Source organism: Pelobates fuscus, chromosome 11, assembly GCF_036172605.1.
Source record: "Pelobates fuscus isolate aPelFus1 chromosome 11, aPelFus1.pri, whole genome shotgun sequence".
NCBI lineage: Eukaryota > Metazoa > Chordata > Amphibia > Anura > Pelobatidae > Pelobates > Pelobates fuscus.
This window is the reverse complement of record NC_086327.1, coordinates 59,282,202-59,297,781: the sequence shown is the minus strand read 5'-3', so window position 1 is coordinate 59,297,781 and position 15,580 is coordinate 59,282,202. Positions and strand designations below refer to the sequence as shown.

Genomic DNA, 15,580 nt, shown 5'->3' with positions numbered 1-15,580 from the left:
CCACCACTAACTATTTGAAAAAATAAAAACTCACCCTTTAGTCCATCTTTTATACCAGTAGCTAAAGGAAGTATATTCTTCTTTACTAGTTCTAAAGGCCCAGGACGATGAAGAATCTTTTCATTCAAATCTTCAGCCAGACGAGCTTTTTTTTCCTTAAGTTCATCAGATTCAACTAGAGAATCTAAAAAAAATATATAAAGGTGACGTGAGTAATTGTGCCTGAACCAGCAGTGTGCATTACACAATTTAAGTGACATAACCCATATGTTCTTTCAACCCATCTCCAAAATTAAGACAGAGGAAGAATAGATTAGTAATGTGAGCTTGATGTTAAACTGTTGACTTTCTATGTCTTTCCGACAGCAGTAGAAGAATACAACAAATTTAGGTACAAGCACAGTTTTTCTAAGAATAGGTTCTGTAATCATTAAAAAAAAAAAGACAGGGGGCATGGCCTGACTAATGGCACGGACGGAGGCAAATGCCTAGAGCTACGACACAGATTGGCCCAATAAAGCATTTTTTACAGCATTTCAGATAACAACAACAACCCGAAAACACACTGGGAAGATGTCCCAAAGCAAAATTAAACACAAACCCTAGCCCATCGCCCTAATTTACCGGCAGATGTGCCTCTTTGCCATCCCAGCGCTAAAAGCCACAGAAAAAGGTGACCATCCTTAAAACAAACAACAGCATCTAATAAATCAGGATTTATACAGATGTCAGATTATACTGAGGTTAATTTTAACCACCAGTATGTATGGGCAGAAATGTATATAAGCATGCAACTTGGGCCTTTAGCAGGGTACCATTAGCAAATGTTAACCACATACAATTGCTAATAGAAAACTGGCTGTACAATCTGTGATTAGCTACACAAACAATTTGGCTGTAACGGGTCAATTTCCAACAATGGATTTAAATGTTATATTATATATGCTTATGTTTTACTTATTTACTGTCTAGAGGCCAGGGGATGTTACCCTAACTCAAAGCTAACATGTACGTCCTGATATTATGCTATAGGACAGGCATAGGCAACCTTTGGCACTCCAGATGTTTTGAACTACTCCTCTCGTGCTTTGCCATTATGGGTGTAAGAGCATTATGGAGGATGTGGTCCACAACATCTGGAGTGCCGAAGGTTGCCTATCCCTGCTATAAGACATCCCCAGATAGCCCTTTAGTTAATCCTTAAACCCAGAGAGCTACAGTGGAGCACTAGTTACATAAGGTGTAATGTTCAAGCCGATCAAGCCAGCTTACATGACAAAAATAGATTTACCACATTCCCAACCAGTTCCACTTTGTGGATACTATACCTTAATGAGGTTGTTAACTACTTTAGTTCTCAACTCCGTTTTCCCCCTATTGCCCTGTCCTCTAAATCTCCCCTCTCTTCCACTCTGCGTATCTCATCTTGTACACAGAAATAGTCTAATGTTGCATATTATAGATCAGGTACGCACACACTCGATAATGACAGATGACCTTCTAAAGGTACCTGTGACATTAGTTACCAGGGAATATGAACGACCCTCCACTGCACTGGAGGAGAGGGAAGTCCTTTTCCCAATAGGGGGGACATTTTCTGCTTGTAAACTCACAGGAGCATGCACCCTCCAAGGAAGGGCCAAAGCAGTAGTGGGGTACACGTGAACACGAAATGTAGCGCCAAATGTTAACACCACACTTCCATTATGAAAATATACTGTCATAATGTAAAAGGGTTAATCACCTCGTATAAAAGGCACTCCTGTGGTGGAATCTCAGTAAAAATAAATTTACTAGGACAATTGCCACATGGTATGTGCACTTGCATATGTTGATGTATCAGTTAGTCAGTTACACGTAGCTAAGATACAATCAACAGTGTACTGAGCAAGTGTAGAAATACAGGATATACGAGTATTTCCCCTCCTCCATTGTGCTGGGCAAGCCATGTGGTCAAACAAGAATTTAGTCTCTATTCAGTTGATTAGATAAGAGTATGTGTAGGTTGAACTGATTATGGAAGGAGCTACATGCCTATATAAGGGACCTACACTGTATGATCAGGACTCAGACTTTGCTGTTTTTGGTGACATTAGTCCCTCTGAGTCCCGGTCGGTGAATCGAATAAAGAATCTCTTCCTTCCTGAAGAAACCTGTGTCCATCTCTCTGTGCTTGGCTTCCGTCAGTTTCTCCGGTATCATTTGGTGCAATTGGCCGGGAAGCTCATCGTTCAACGGTAGCTGAGAAGCAGAGGCGTGAGACGGTCTATCTTTGCCCACGCTCTCTACGGCTGCACCCCTGAACTTCTGCGTGGACCTCCCTTCGTCCCGGCGCCACTGGTCTGTTGTCCAGGAGATCATCGGTCTCTACGTAGTAAGTGCTGGGGTGTCCCCGTCGATGAGTGTGAACCCAGGTTCAGGAACGAGGAGGTAAGACGACTACTGTTTTAGACGGTGGACCCACTAGGGGTATTGGATACCGATTGTGCGGTAGGCCCATAAGGGGTTATTTGTGTATGGAATCTGCCCCCTCCAGTGGAGGGAAGGAGCGAAGGCGCACTGCTCAATTAAACGCCCTGTAGTCAGCCCGTTTAATTTTGGTTTGGAGTCAGGCTGGGTTCTGTGTAAATAGCCCAAGCCGGACACCGGTGTCTTGTCTAGACTAGCGTTCTAGGGTGTATATTACGTTCGCTAGGTCGGAGGGACCGGGGGACTAAGCGGCGTCTGTGTAAATTCGGTCCGCTAGATCTCAACCTATCTTGGCTAAGTGGGAAGGCGTGTAAATTTGGAACCCACTAGATTTTTGATAGAGTATATACACTAAGAGGGTGCTGTTGTAAATTCCGCCCTCTAGTTCGCTATATGTGATGCTTGGGCAGCGTGGCTAACCAAAACGGATGTAAATAGTTTTAGGTAGTCCATCGAGGTACTGGCCAATAGATTAGTTGGGAATTGTAAATGTGTTAAAGATTATTGTAGTAGAGTGTATATCTTGCTAGATAGCGTGAGCTTTGCCGTCTAGCGAGAGTGTGAATAGTGTGTAACTGTATTATAGCGCACGGTACCATAACCATGTATAATAACTACTGATATTGTAAATAACTACTAATAACTGTTGTCTATGTTGTATGTTTAACACCATAACCACTACTAATTGAACTGTGACTTTAAATTGTACTCTAACCAATGCTAACCGTACTATAACTACTGTTTGTAAAGACGATGTTACTGGGGTATGTTATAGACGGGTAATTCAGATATAGGGAATTTTAGCGTGGGTGACTGTATAGTTTCGCCAAAAGGCACAGTAATAATTATTTAGTGACTGGTGTAACAGCTGTGTGTGTATGGGAATTCCCTGAGTGTTTTGTTGTGTGCGTTTCGCTTAGTAACTGTACCACGTGGTGCTGTTGCCAAGGGAACGGGTGTGACCGTTGGAAGTGTGTTTGTTTAGTTTCTGTTGGAGACGACGCTTCATTGTTAGTATGGGTGCGTCAGATTCAACGGTTATGAATCCCTTAGGATGTATGTTGAAAAACTTTAAAAAGGGATATACTGTGTATGATTTTGGGGTAAAGATGTCTCCAACACGCCTGACTACTTTATGTAGTAGGGAATGGCCTACTTTGGTGGCTGCATGGCCACCACGTGGCAGTTTGGATCCTAATCTGGTACAGCGTGTACACGTGGCTGTATCAGGTAGGCCTGAACTTTACGGCCAGTTTCCGTATATTGATTGTTGGAAGCAGGCCGTAAATGACTTGCCAAAATGGATCCGGGTATGCCACGAGGAACAATGTCGCCTCATTGTCCACTAAGGCCGTAATTACGCCCATTTTGGACACGCCTCCTGAATCCGAGATCCCCATGCCGCCCCCTTACTCCTCCTCCACAGGAAGAGGAGGTGCTGTTGGTAACGATACTCCCCTTGCCCCGTTGTCCCCACCTACCCCCTCTTCTAGCTCAGAGCCCAGCTCTCTTGTTTTAAACCCTCCCCTTCCGGTACCTACCTCCGTTAACCCCACCTATCCAGATTTGACGTCATATCTAGTTCCTGGTCAGGCTCCTCCTAGCCCGGCCCGGAATATTTTACTCACTGATCTCCCCCTCAGTATAGCGTCCACTTCCCCTCGTCTTACTACCCCTCGACCGGAACCCCTAACTGACGTTTCTAAACGAAGCCCCATACTAACCCAACAACTGACCGGTACCCTCCAACCCCGACATTATCAAATGCCTCTCCGACTGACACCAGGCCCGACACACATTAACGGTGACGGCCAGTTACAACACGCTGATCCTGTATTCGTCTATGTTCCCTTCACTACTACTGATCTATTTAACTGGAAGACCCATAACTCCTCATACACCGATAAACCTCAAGCCATGACGGATTTGTTTACCTCCATAGTCCAGACACATAATCCCACTTGGGCTGATTGCCAGCAACTGCTTATGACATTGTTTAACAACGACGAAAGGACACGGATAAACCAAGCGGCAATTAAAGCGCTGGAAGAAGTGGCCCGTACACAAAATCAGGCCAACCCAGCAGCATGGGCCGCAGCACATTATCCAAATACTGATCCGGAGTGGAATGTCAATGGCGCAGATATGGCCTATTTAAAAGCATACAAGGATGCTATTATTGTTGGCATGAAAGCCGGAGGGAAAAAGGCGATTAATATGTTTAAGACGGCTGAGGTATTGCAGAAATGTGATGAGTCGCCCAGTGCCTTTTATGACCGATTATTGGAGGCATACCGTTTGTATACCCCCTTTAATCCAAAGGCTCCTGAGAATTCCCGAATGGTTAACTCTGCCTTTGTCAGCCAAGCCTACGGAGATATAAAGCGCAAGCTACAGAAGTTAGAAAGGTTTGTAGGGATGTCCATAACCCAACTAATGGAAATAGCAAATATGGTCTATATGAATAGGGAGACAGAGACGAAGAAGGAGGAAGAGCGAAAGATGCGTAGGAAAGCAGATATGCTAGCAGTAGCTATCGCAGGCGTAGATAGAAGGTGTAGCGGCACCCCGGTGTAGTAGGGGTTTACGCCGCTGAGAAGGTGTCCTTTCCCCCAAGATGAAGTCAGTTATAACGAAACACGTTCCGAGAGAATACGAATCAGCATTATAAATATCCCCTCCAAGCACGAGACGAGACTCTGTGTTGAGGGTCAAAAGTAGGAATAATCTTTATTCTGCAACTCGGGCTTTTATGCCGTACAACAACTCCTCCCCGTATATGGAGGAGATAATACATTTATAGTGGGAATCCCGCCCACTGTACCATGCAGAATATTTAACAGTTATTTATAAGTTTAATAACACACACAAAATGCAATGGAAATACAATGTACTACGTGTATCAGAGAACGGAGCTCTAGGGGAACAATATACGTGAAAATCCCCTAAATCGGTTGGGCCGTTCACTAGATACACGTTTGCACCATTTACTCTGGAACCACATAACATAAACGAAAACTCTCTCGTGGATATAGTGTCTCTAGTTCGGTACTCTGGATCTGTCGAACAGCATGAGTGTCAGTTACCGGTAAGGTGGAGATTCGTCGTGTGAATAGTTCGTGAGGGTTCGGTCATTAGTTTGTGCGGTCAAAATGGCCGCGACCATTGTTCTCCCCACGTGGCTGCGTATACCGAACAGATCCAGAGCAGTTCACGATAATCCAGGTACAAACAGGCAATTCTCCGAGATGGTATCTGTTACTCCCAAAAGGGGTCTGTCACAGAAGGGAAAAGGAAGTGTGGCGAAACCAACTTCGCCACTGTGAACTGGAGAAGCCTGGTTGCCCGCCTGCTGCCTTTGGACTATGGACCAGACTTTATGGGAATGTGATACCCCAGATAGCTATACCATGGAGCCTATTCATATAATGAAAGACTATGGGAAAGACTTTAGCTCCATGGCAATTGTACTGTGTGAATAGGATCTGCGCGCTATTCGGTAGTTTTGTGCGCTCAGATCCCAGCTATCTGGAGATATGTGAAATGTCTGTGTGTTATGGTTAAAAAGTAACTTTCTGTATTTTAAAGTGTTTTATGTCTTTCTGTAACCATGTGGTTAATGGAGTCTGTCTCTGTGCTGGAGATAATTAGATTACTTCTCCAGCACAGAGAAGGCTCTGTAAAAAACAGTCTGAGCTGGGAAGCTAGGGGTTTTAAAAGATACTTTACTAACTTTTGAACCCCATGTCTGATCCATGCCATTTTTTTATATGTTGTTCCCCTGAATGGATTGATTGTGGATATGTATTTTTATGTGAATGTGATGTATGGTTTTAGAGTTAGGAAAGTTGTGTAAAAGTATATTTTAAACTGTATGCATAATGGGATTATGTGTCACACTAAGGGGAGGGGATGTGTGGGAGGTAACATCTATGTCATTGGTTCTTTTATGCCTCCCCCTGGGTGTGGCCTGTATGTGTGAGTTGGAAATAAAAGCCAGGCTGCATGAGCCAGTCCTCAGTTCCTGTTTAACCCTCAAAATGAAGTGTCGTCTCGTTCTTGGGGGGAATTGGATTGTAAGCTGACTGCCAGGAGTGTAAGCGGATTGTATGCTTTTCTTGTTCAGCTGTTCCAGTTCGGAGTGTTATCTTGTATCCAGTTCGGGAGTTTGGTGTTCTGCAGTAGCTGTGCCTGTCTCTCAAAAAGGGGATTATCGCCTAAACGGATTTTATTCTCTTGTAAGTGAAACGGTCCGTTACAGGAAGTATATAGGGGAACGGATAAAGGTGAGAATAAGTGGAATGGGGAACCTTTGAGTAGGAACCAATGCGTGTACTGTAGGGAAGAAGGGCATTGGAGAAGTGAGTGTCTACGAAGGGAACAGTATGAGAGAGACAGACCTAGGGCAGGATATAGCATTAATTATAGAGGTAGAGCGAGAGGTAGAGGAGGTCCTGGAGGAAATAGTGGGAATAATAGAGGAAGTGTTAGTGGAGATAGATATTACCCAGCAGCGCAGAGACCCCGCGAGAGAGAGGATAGGGACTTTGTGGGTTTGGCTGACACAGTCATGGAAGACTATTGATACCGACCGGGCTCCATCCCCCTTGGCCGAGCGGAGCCTATGGTCGATGTAGCAATAGGGGGAAAAAGGAGTTATTTCATGATTGACACTGGTGCTGAACATTCGGTGGTGACTGACCTAGTCGCTCCTCCTTCAGGAAGAACTATCACCATAATAGGAGCAACTGGAAGGAGTGCCGCTAAACCGGTTCTTAAAAGTCGACTCTGTACATTGGGAGGCCACATAGTGAAACACCAGTTCCTTTATATGCCTGAATGTCCAGTCCAACTAGGACGTGATTTGTTGTCGAAATTACAAGCACAGATAACATTTCTACCTAACGGAACAACATCTTTGAAGTTCAATGGACCCTCAGGTATAATGACAATATCTGTACCAAAGGAAGAAGAGTGGCGACTTTATACAGTGTTGACTAGCCAAAACCCTAAGAGTGATGAATCCTTGTTCAATATACCAGGAGTGTGGGCAGAGAATAACCCACCAGAACTTGCTCGTAATATCCCACCAATTCGTATCGAACTAAAGCTTGGGGTTTATCCAGTAAGCCTGAGACAATATCACATTCCACAAAAGGCCAAGAAGAACATACAATCTTATTTGGATAAGTTCATAAGGTATGGTATCCTAAAATTCTGTACTTCCCCCTGGAACACCCCATTGTTGCCTGTTCAAAAGCCCGGTACAGATGAGTTTCGCCCTGTGCAGGACTTGAGAGCAGTCAATGATGCGGTAGTAAGTATACATCCAGTTGTGAGAACAAAAGACAACAAATACAGGGTGCGCTAAATAAAATAAAGGGAGATGACAAAGTCTTTAGGTACAATGTGGACCTTGAGTGAGTGTTCTTAGGTTCTTTCTTTGGGATCTCAGTAGTCGAATATGGAATACAAAAGCAGAGAGAGGAGACCAATAGTGCAAAACCGTAATGCGGAAAGGATCACGAACAACACAGACGTGGAGAAGTGCCAACTTACAATTTAAAGAGCTAAGCCCAGCTCTAGGTAAAACAGCATACAGTGGTATTTAGTACTCCCCACATGTAGGATATTGCTGGACAATTGGAGGTGTCTTCACAAGATTCTTTACACCATCCCAGACAGACGTCAGCATATAAAATATATAAAAGATGGAAAAACCCAACGGTGCAATAACTTTGGTAATACTGCAACAACAGACAACACTGAGGTCCTAAGAGTGCCAACTTACAATTTAAAGAGCTATGACCAGCTCTGAGTAAAACAGCATACAGTGGTATTTTAACTCCCCACGTGTAGGATATTCCTCTAATGATGCTTGCAGTGCCGGTCTTATGAAAATAAAATCACAAGAGAGGGCCCATAGTGTTTTCCATATATAAAATGACAGTGGAATAAAAAAGAAACGTACTTACAGTGTTCAGAGCAGCCATACTGCTCTATGAACCAAGCGTGGGTGGAATAATCCCCACCAGGGATTTCTTTTGAAGTACTGGATCTTGTTTAAAAAAAATCAGCCAGCATAAAACAGCAACATATAAAGTAAATGTACTAACCAAAGATAAGTGGTAGTCACAAAATACTTTAATTAAAAACAAAGTAAAAATACACAACGCGTTTTTTGCCCTTTAAATATAGTGCCCACCCTTACATTTCACCCCTTTTGCCCTTCAACAATATGGCCGCCTTCTATTTACACTCCACTCTACTAAGATGGTCCCAGGGCCACGCCCTCGCGACCTTTAACCTTTCATTTCACAACCTAATTTCTTCCCTCCCTCGCATAAAAGTCTATTTCTTTTTATACCCCTCAGGTCATATGTGGGTTTAGTACTACCCTATACTATTAAAATATACAAACGATTTTTTTCCACTATTTTAATATGTCCACCTATCATATGTATAACTGAAAGTCATGTGACTGCAGTCACATGGTAATGATGCCATTTTGGCGCCAATCTTTGAAATGCGTTGCAAATTAGCTGCCTATATAATGTGAATAGCCAGGATTATTTACTCTACACTTGAAAAAGCCTACTGTTTGGCGAAACGTGTTGTGTATTTTTACTTTGTTTTTAATTAAAGTATTTTGTGACTACCACTTATCTTTGGTTAGTACATTTACTTTATATGTTGCTGTTTTATCCTGGCTGATTTTTTTTAAACAAGATCCAGTACTTCAAAAGAAATCCCTGGTGGGGATTATTCCACCCACGCTTGGTTCATAGAGCAGTATGGCTGCTCTGAACACTGTAAGTACGTTTCTTTTTTATTCCACTGTCATTTTATATATGGAAAACACTATGGGCCCTCTCTTGTGATTTTATTTTCATAAGACCGGCACTGCAAGCATCATTAGAGGAATATCCTACACGTGGGGAGTTAAAATACCACTGTATGCTGTTTTACTCAGAGCTGGTCATAGCTCTTTAAATTGTAAGTTGGCACTCTTAGGACCTCAGTGTTGTCTGTTGTTGCAGTATTACCAAAGTTATTGCACCGTTGGGTTTTTCCATCTTTTATATATTTTATATGCTGACGTCTGTCTGGGATGGTGTAAAGAATCTTGTGAAGACACCTCCAATTGTCCAGCAATATCCTACATGTGGGGAGTACTAAATACCACTGTATGCTGTTTTACCTAGAGCTGGGCTTAGCTCTTTAAATTGTAAGTTGGCACTTCTCCACGTCTGTGTTGTTCGTGATCCTTTCCGCATTACGGTTTTGCACTATTGGTCTCCCCTCTCTGCTTTTGTATTCCATATTCGACTACTGAGATCCCAAAGAAAGAACCTAAGAACACTCACTCAAGGTCCACATTGTACCTAAAGACTTTTTCATCTCCCTTTATTTTATTTAGCGCACCCTGTATTTGTTGTCTTTTGTTCTCTCCATTCTTTGAAGGGTTTGAGGGTTACCCTTCCTTTCAGGTGTGCAGCTCTATCCCCCCCTTGTGATCAGTACTGTAGCGCTGTTCCCCTCCCTTTCTATTTAATACATCCAGTTGTGCCCAATCCATATAACCTGCTTGCTTTAATTCTGGGCGGGGCTACCTATTTCACTGTTTTGGATCTCAAAGATGCCTTCTTTTGCCTACGAATTGCTGCGGAAAGCCAGTGTATCTTTGCATTCCAATGGGAAAATGCTGTGACGGGCTCGAAACGCCAGATGACTTGGACAAGATTGCCCCAAGGGTTTAAGAATTCACCTACCCTATTTGGATCAGCTTTAAGTCAAGACTTACTGGATTTCAAGTCCATCCCAGGAGAATGTGTACTATTACAATACGTAGATGATTTGTTGATAGCGGCAGTTACAAGAGAGATATGTCAGCAAGCAACACATGATCTACTGCACATTCTTTGGAAGGCAGGATACAAGGTGTCCAGGAAGAAAGCCCAGTTGTGTCAGCCAACTGTCAAGTATCTGGGATTCCATATCTCTGAAGGTCAAAGGGTAATGGGGCCAGAGAGAAAAGAAGCTGTATGCCAAATACCAATACCCAAGAATAGAAGACAAGTGTGAGAGTTCTTCGGGGCAGAAGGCTTCTGTAGGATATGGATTCCCAGTTATGCGATATTGGCGAAACCTCTTTATATGGCTATAAAAGGTACAGAACACGATCCCTTCCTGTGGACCCCCAAACAGCAAAAGGCATTTGAAGATGTGAAGAAGGCATTGATGAGCGCCCCAGCATTAGGTCTACCTGATCATACACGCCCATTCTACTTATATGTACACGAGCAAAGAAGAATGGCTGTGGGAGTATTGACACAGTACTTGGGATTATGGCAACGACCTGTTGCATATACATCCAAACAATTGGATGCAGTGGCCTTCCACCTTGTCTAAGAGCCGTAGCTGCCGCCGCCCTGCTGGTAGCCGAAGCTGATAAGCTCACTCTGGGTCAGGAACTCTACGTGCGAGTCCCACACGCAGTACAGACGTTGCTAGACTATAAAGGCAATCATTGGTTTAGCAATAGCCGCATGACTAAGTATCAAGCTATGTTATGTGAAAACCCGAGAGTGCATCTAGAGACTGTTAATACCTTGAATCCAGCTACCCTTTTGCCACAACCTACTGAGAGTCAACATGATTGCCTGGAGGTGATGGATGAAGTGTTTTCAAGTAGACCGGACCTTCGTGATTTTCCCATCCAGAACCCTGATGTCCAGTACTATACGGACGGCAGTAGTTATGTGAAAGAAGGGATTCGCTATGCAGGATATGCAGTGACAACCATAGACAAGGTGATAGAAGCTCGGCCATTGTCAAAAGGAACATCGGCACAGAAGGCAGAACTAATCGCACTCACACGAGCGTTACAATTGGCTGAAGGTTTGAGAGTGAACATCTACACGGACTCCAAGTATGCGTTTTTAACCACTCATGCCCATGGAGCTTTGTATAAAGAAAGAAGACTACTGAACTCAGAGGGTAAAGAAATCAAGTATACAGCTGAGATACTACAACTACTGGAAGCCGTGTGGGAACCGAAAGAAGTTGGTATCATACATTGTCGAGCGCATCTGAAAGGTGATGGTGATGTAACAAAAGGAAATCGCATGGCAGATAATGCAGCCAAGCGTGCCGCTGAATCAGGAAAACAGGAGTATGTGGAACGTATAGCTGCTCTCATACCGACCCCTCTGTCTCAATGGACTCCAGTTTATACAGCTCAAGAAGAAGAATGGTTAAAGACTGAAGCTGGGAAGTACCTGGAGAACAATTGGTATCAGTTAGAAGATGGAAGAATAGTTATTCCAGCATCGCTAGCTGTAGAAATTGTCCAGAATTATCATAACGGGACACATTTCGGAAGAGATAGCATGGAAGAATCTCTTAGGAAGCATTTCTACATACCAAGATTGTCCAACTTGACTCAAGCCATTGTACGAAGATGTGTTATATGTGCCAAGAACAACGCAAGGCAAGGTCCAGTGAAACCACCGGGAGTCCAGTATATGGGAGGACTCCCTATGTCCGATCTCCAAATAGACTATACGGTAATGCCTAAATCCGGCGGACATCGCTACCTACTAGTAGTTGTGTGTACCTACTCAGGTTGGGTAGAAGCATGTCCTACTCGTACAGAGAAAGCAGGAGAAGTTGTGCGATTCCTGTTGCGAGAAATAATACCCCGATATGGACTACCATGCTCTATAGGATCGGATAATGGTCCAGCCTTTGTTCACCAGTGCCTACAACAACTGACTCATATGCTTGGTATTAAGTGGAAGCTTCATACGGCATATAGACCTCAGAGTTCTGGGAAAGTGGAAAGGATGAACAGAACTATTAAGAACCAATTGGCAAAGATGTGTCAAGAAACTCAACTTAAGTGGTATGTTCTTTTGCCAATAGCTCTGTTGCGCATTCGTAGTACACCTACCAGAAGGATGGGTCTCTCACCTTTTGAAATTATGTATGGGCGTCCACCACCTGTACTTGGTAACTTAAGGGGGGATTTAAGTCAGTTTGGAGAAGGAATTACCCGGCAGCAGGTTGTAGAGTTGGGTAAAACTATGGAGGAGGTACAGAAATGGGTACAAGATAGATTACCTGTGAATATTTATCCACCTGTCCATTGTTATCATCCAGGAGATCAAGTTTGGATAAAGGAGTGGAACAGTGTACCGTTGGGGCCAAAGTGGAGGGGTCCTTATGTTGTTCTTTTGTCTACCCCTACAGCTATAAAGGTGGCTGAAGTGACTCAGTGGATTCATCACTCCAGGGTTAAACCAGCAGCAGTAGATTCTTGGCAAGCTACACCAGATCCAGAGAATCCCTGCAAGATCCGGTTAAAGCGTGTAACTCAGTCGGAGTGACGAGGAGATATTGGGACTTCAAGTTGGTGTTTTGACGGCCATAATAAAGCCTGACCACCTACCCACGTTACATAGCCAGAGTGTCTTGAAGGGACCTCTGTGAAGGGAAGAGAGGCCTTGAAGGACTCCATTCCTTGCAGCCCTTACATCCTGGAAGCTGAGGTGCCATCGCACGGTCGAAGAATGAGGACAAAGATGTCAGGAGTGATGTGTTTTATAATGTATATATGTGTGTTTTTAATTATTCAGGAAGGTAGAGGTACCGACACACCTAGCTGTGAGGTTTGCATTAAGACTACAAAAACAGGTAATCATATTTCCCAGACCCTTATTTGGCATTCACAATATGAGTGTAAAGGATATGTATCTAAGTGTAGATACTTAGGTATAGATTATAGTGTATGCCATTTAGGAGTATAGAGAACCTAAGTGTTTTAGTCCAGAGTATCAACCCCGTACAATTTGGTTGACCCTTCGGAATGGAGACTCACAGGGGACCCTAATAAATAAGACAATACTAGAAACCGTACATTCTTCGGGTGTTCTGCTATTTGATGCATGTAAGGCGATATCAAGTGGTAGAAAACCGTGGAATGTATGCGGGGATCTTAAATGGGAAAGAACGTATGGGTCTAATGATAAGTATATTTGCCCCAGTAGTAAGAACAAGTATATAGATCCAAAATGCCCAAATAAGAATTATAATTATTGTCCATATTGGTCTTGTGTAGGGTGGGCAACTTGGGGACAGACAGTAGATAAGGATATGAGTATTACTAAGTTGCCTACCAAACCATATTGTAAGTCTATGGAGTGTAACCCAGTCCATATACTTATTAATAATCCTGAACAGTTTATAGATAGGTTCGGAAACTTATTTGGGTTCCAGATATATGGGACAGGTTTGGATCCTGGGACAATATTATTTATAGGGATAGAGACCGATACTGTGGCAGCCCAGACTCATCAGGTTTTCCATTCTTTCTACGAGGAGATGAGTGTAGAGAATAAGATCCCCCATAATGCTAAGAACTTGTTTATTGATCTAGCCGAGAGTATTGCCGGTAGTCTTAATGTAACTAACTGCTATGTGTGTGGAGGTACTAATATGGGAGACCAATGGCCCTGGGAAGCAAAGGAGGTAATGTATTCCGGTTATGAGACAATTGAACAGATAACATCTTCTCAAGCTGATTATCAAATGAGTGTTAGAGGTAAATCTGAGTGGCGATTAAAGACCTCCATTATAGGTTATGTTTGCATAGCAAGGAAAGGAATAATGTTTAATACATCTGTAGGAGAATTGACTTGTCTAGGGCAAAAAGCTTATGATGATGATACAAAGAATACAACTTGGTGGTCAGCTTCAAATGTCTCAGAACCACCTAACCCGTTTGCAAGTTATGCCAATTTAAAGGATGTGTGGTTTGACCTATCTGCTACATCTAGTTGGAAAGCCCCAGCAAATTTGTACTGGATCTGTGGTAAGAAAGCCTATTCGGAGTTACCACAGGACTGGGAAGGGGCATGTGTGTTAGGTATGCTCAAACCATCCTTCTTCTTGTTGCCTATTGAAACAGGAGAGACTTTGGGAGTTAAGGTTTATGATGTGAATCATAGAAAGAAAAGGGGACCCCTAGAGATAGGTACCTGGGAAGATAATGAGTGGCCTCCCCAACGTATTATAGATTATTTTTGGGCCAGCTACGTGGGCAGAGGATGGTACTTTTGGATATAGAACCCCAATATATATGCTCAACCGTATTATAAGGTTACAGGCAGTGGTTGAGATAATTACCAATGAAACATCGCAAGCACTCAATCTCCTAGCGAAACATAATACTAGGATGAGGACAGCCATTTACCAAAATAGATTAGCCTTGGATTACCTATTGGCAGTAGAGGGAGGTGTATGTGGGAAGTTTAACCTAAGCAATTGTTGTCTTCAAATAGATGATGAAGGCAAGCAATAGCTGAGCTTACTAGCCATATGGTTAAACTAGCGCATGTGCCTACCCAGGTATGGAAAGGGTATAATCCAAGTAGTTGGTTTGGTAACTGGTATGAGCAGTTTGGAGGACTTAAGGCATTGGTAGGTGGAGTCATGCTAATCTTGATGCTGTGCCTTCTCCTACCATGTCTGATTCCTTTGGTAGTTAGGTCTGTGCAGAGCATTATAGAGAATATAGCAGAGAGAAAGGCTGCTGCACAGATAATGGCTATATATAGGTATGAGGCTCTAAATCAGGTAGAACTAGTACAGGAAGAGGAATGTTGAGGGATTCATATCGTTAGGGAGTCGCAAAGTCTGGTCTGGTTCATAGCAACCTGAGGTGTAAGCAAACTATGGTTAAGTGATGCATCTGGAATTGTGAAATATCAGAAGCATCAAAGGGGGGAATGTGGTGGAATCTCAGTAAAAATAAATTTACTAGGACAAGATTGCCACATGGTATGTGCACTTGCATATGTTGATGTATCAGTTAGTCAGTTACACGTAGCTAAGATACAATCAACAGTGTACTGAGCAAGTGTAGAAATACAGGATATACGAGTATTTCCCCTCCTCCATTGTGCTGGGCAAGCCATGTGGTCAAACAGGAATTTAGTCTCTATTCAGTTGATTAGATAAGAGTATGTGTAGGTTGAACTGATTATGGGAGGAGCTACATGCCTATATAAGGGACCTACACTGTATGATCAGGACTCAGACTTTGCTG

At 43.2% G+C, this 15,580-nt stretch overlaps 1 protein-coding gene across 2 annotated transcripts in view; it reads right to left on the bottom strand.

The window, feature by feature from the left end:
* The window catches only part of LOC134577713 (myocardin-like), a 294,842-nt gene that overhangs the window by 41,886 nt on the left and 237,376 nt on the right, over positions 1–15,580 (bottom strand). For both annotated transcript variants that reach the window (XM_063436577.1, XM_063436578.1), the window contains exon 5: positions 35–184. In XM_063436577.1, the coding sequence (XP_063292647.1) occupies positions 35–184 (150 nt within the window). The remainder of the gene's footprint in view (positions 1–34; positions 185–15,580) is intronic.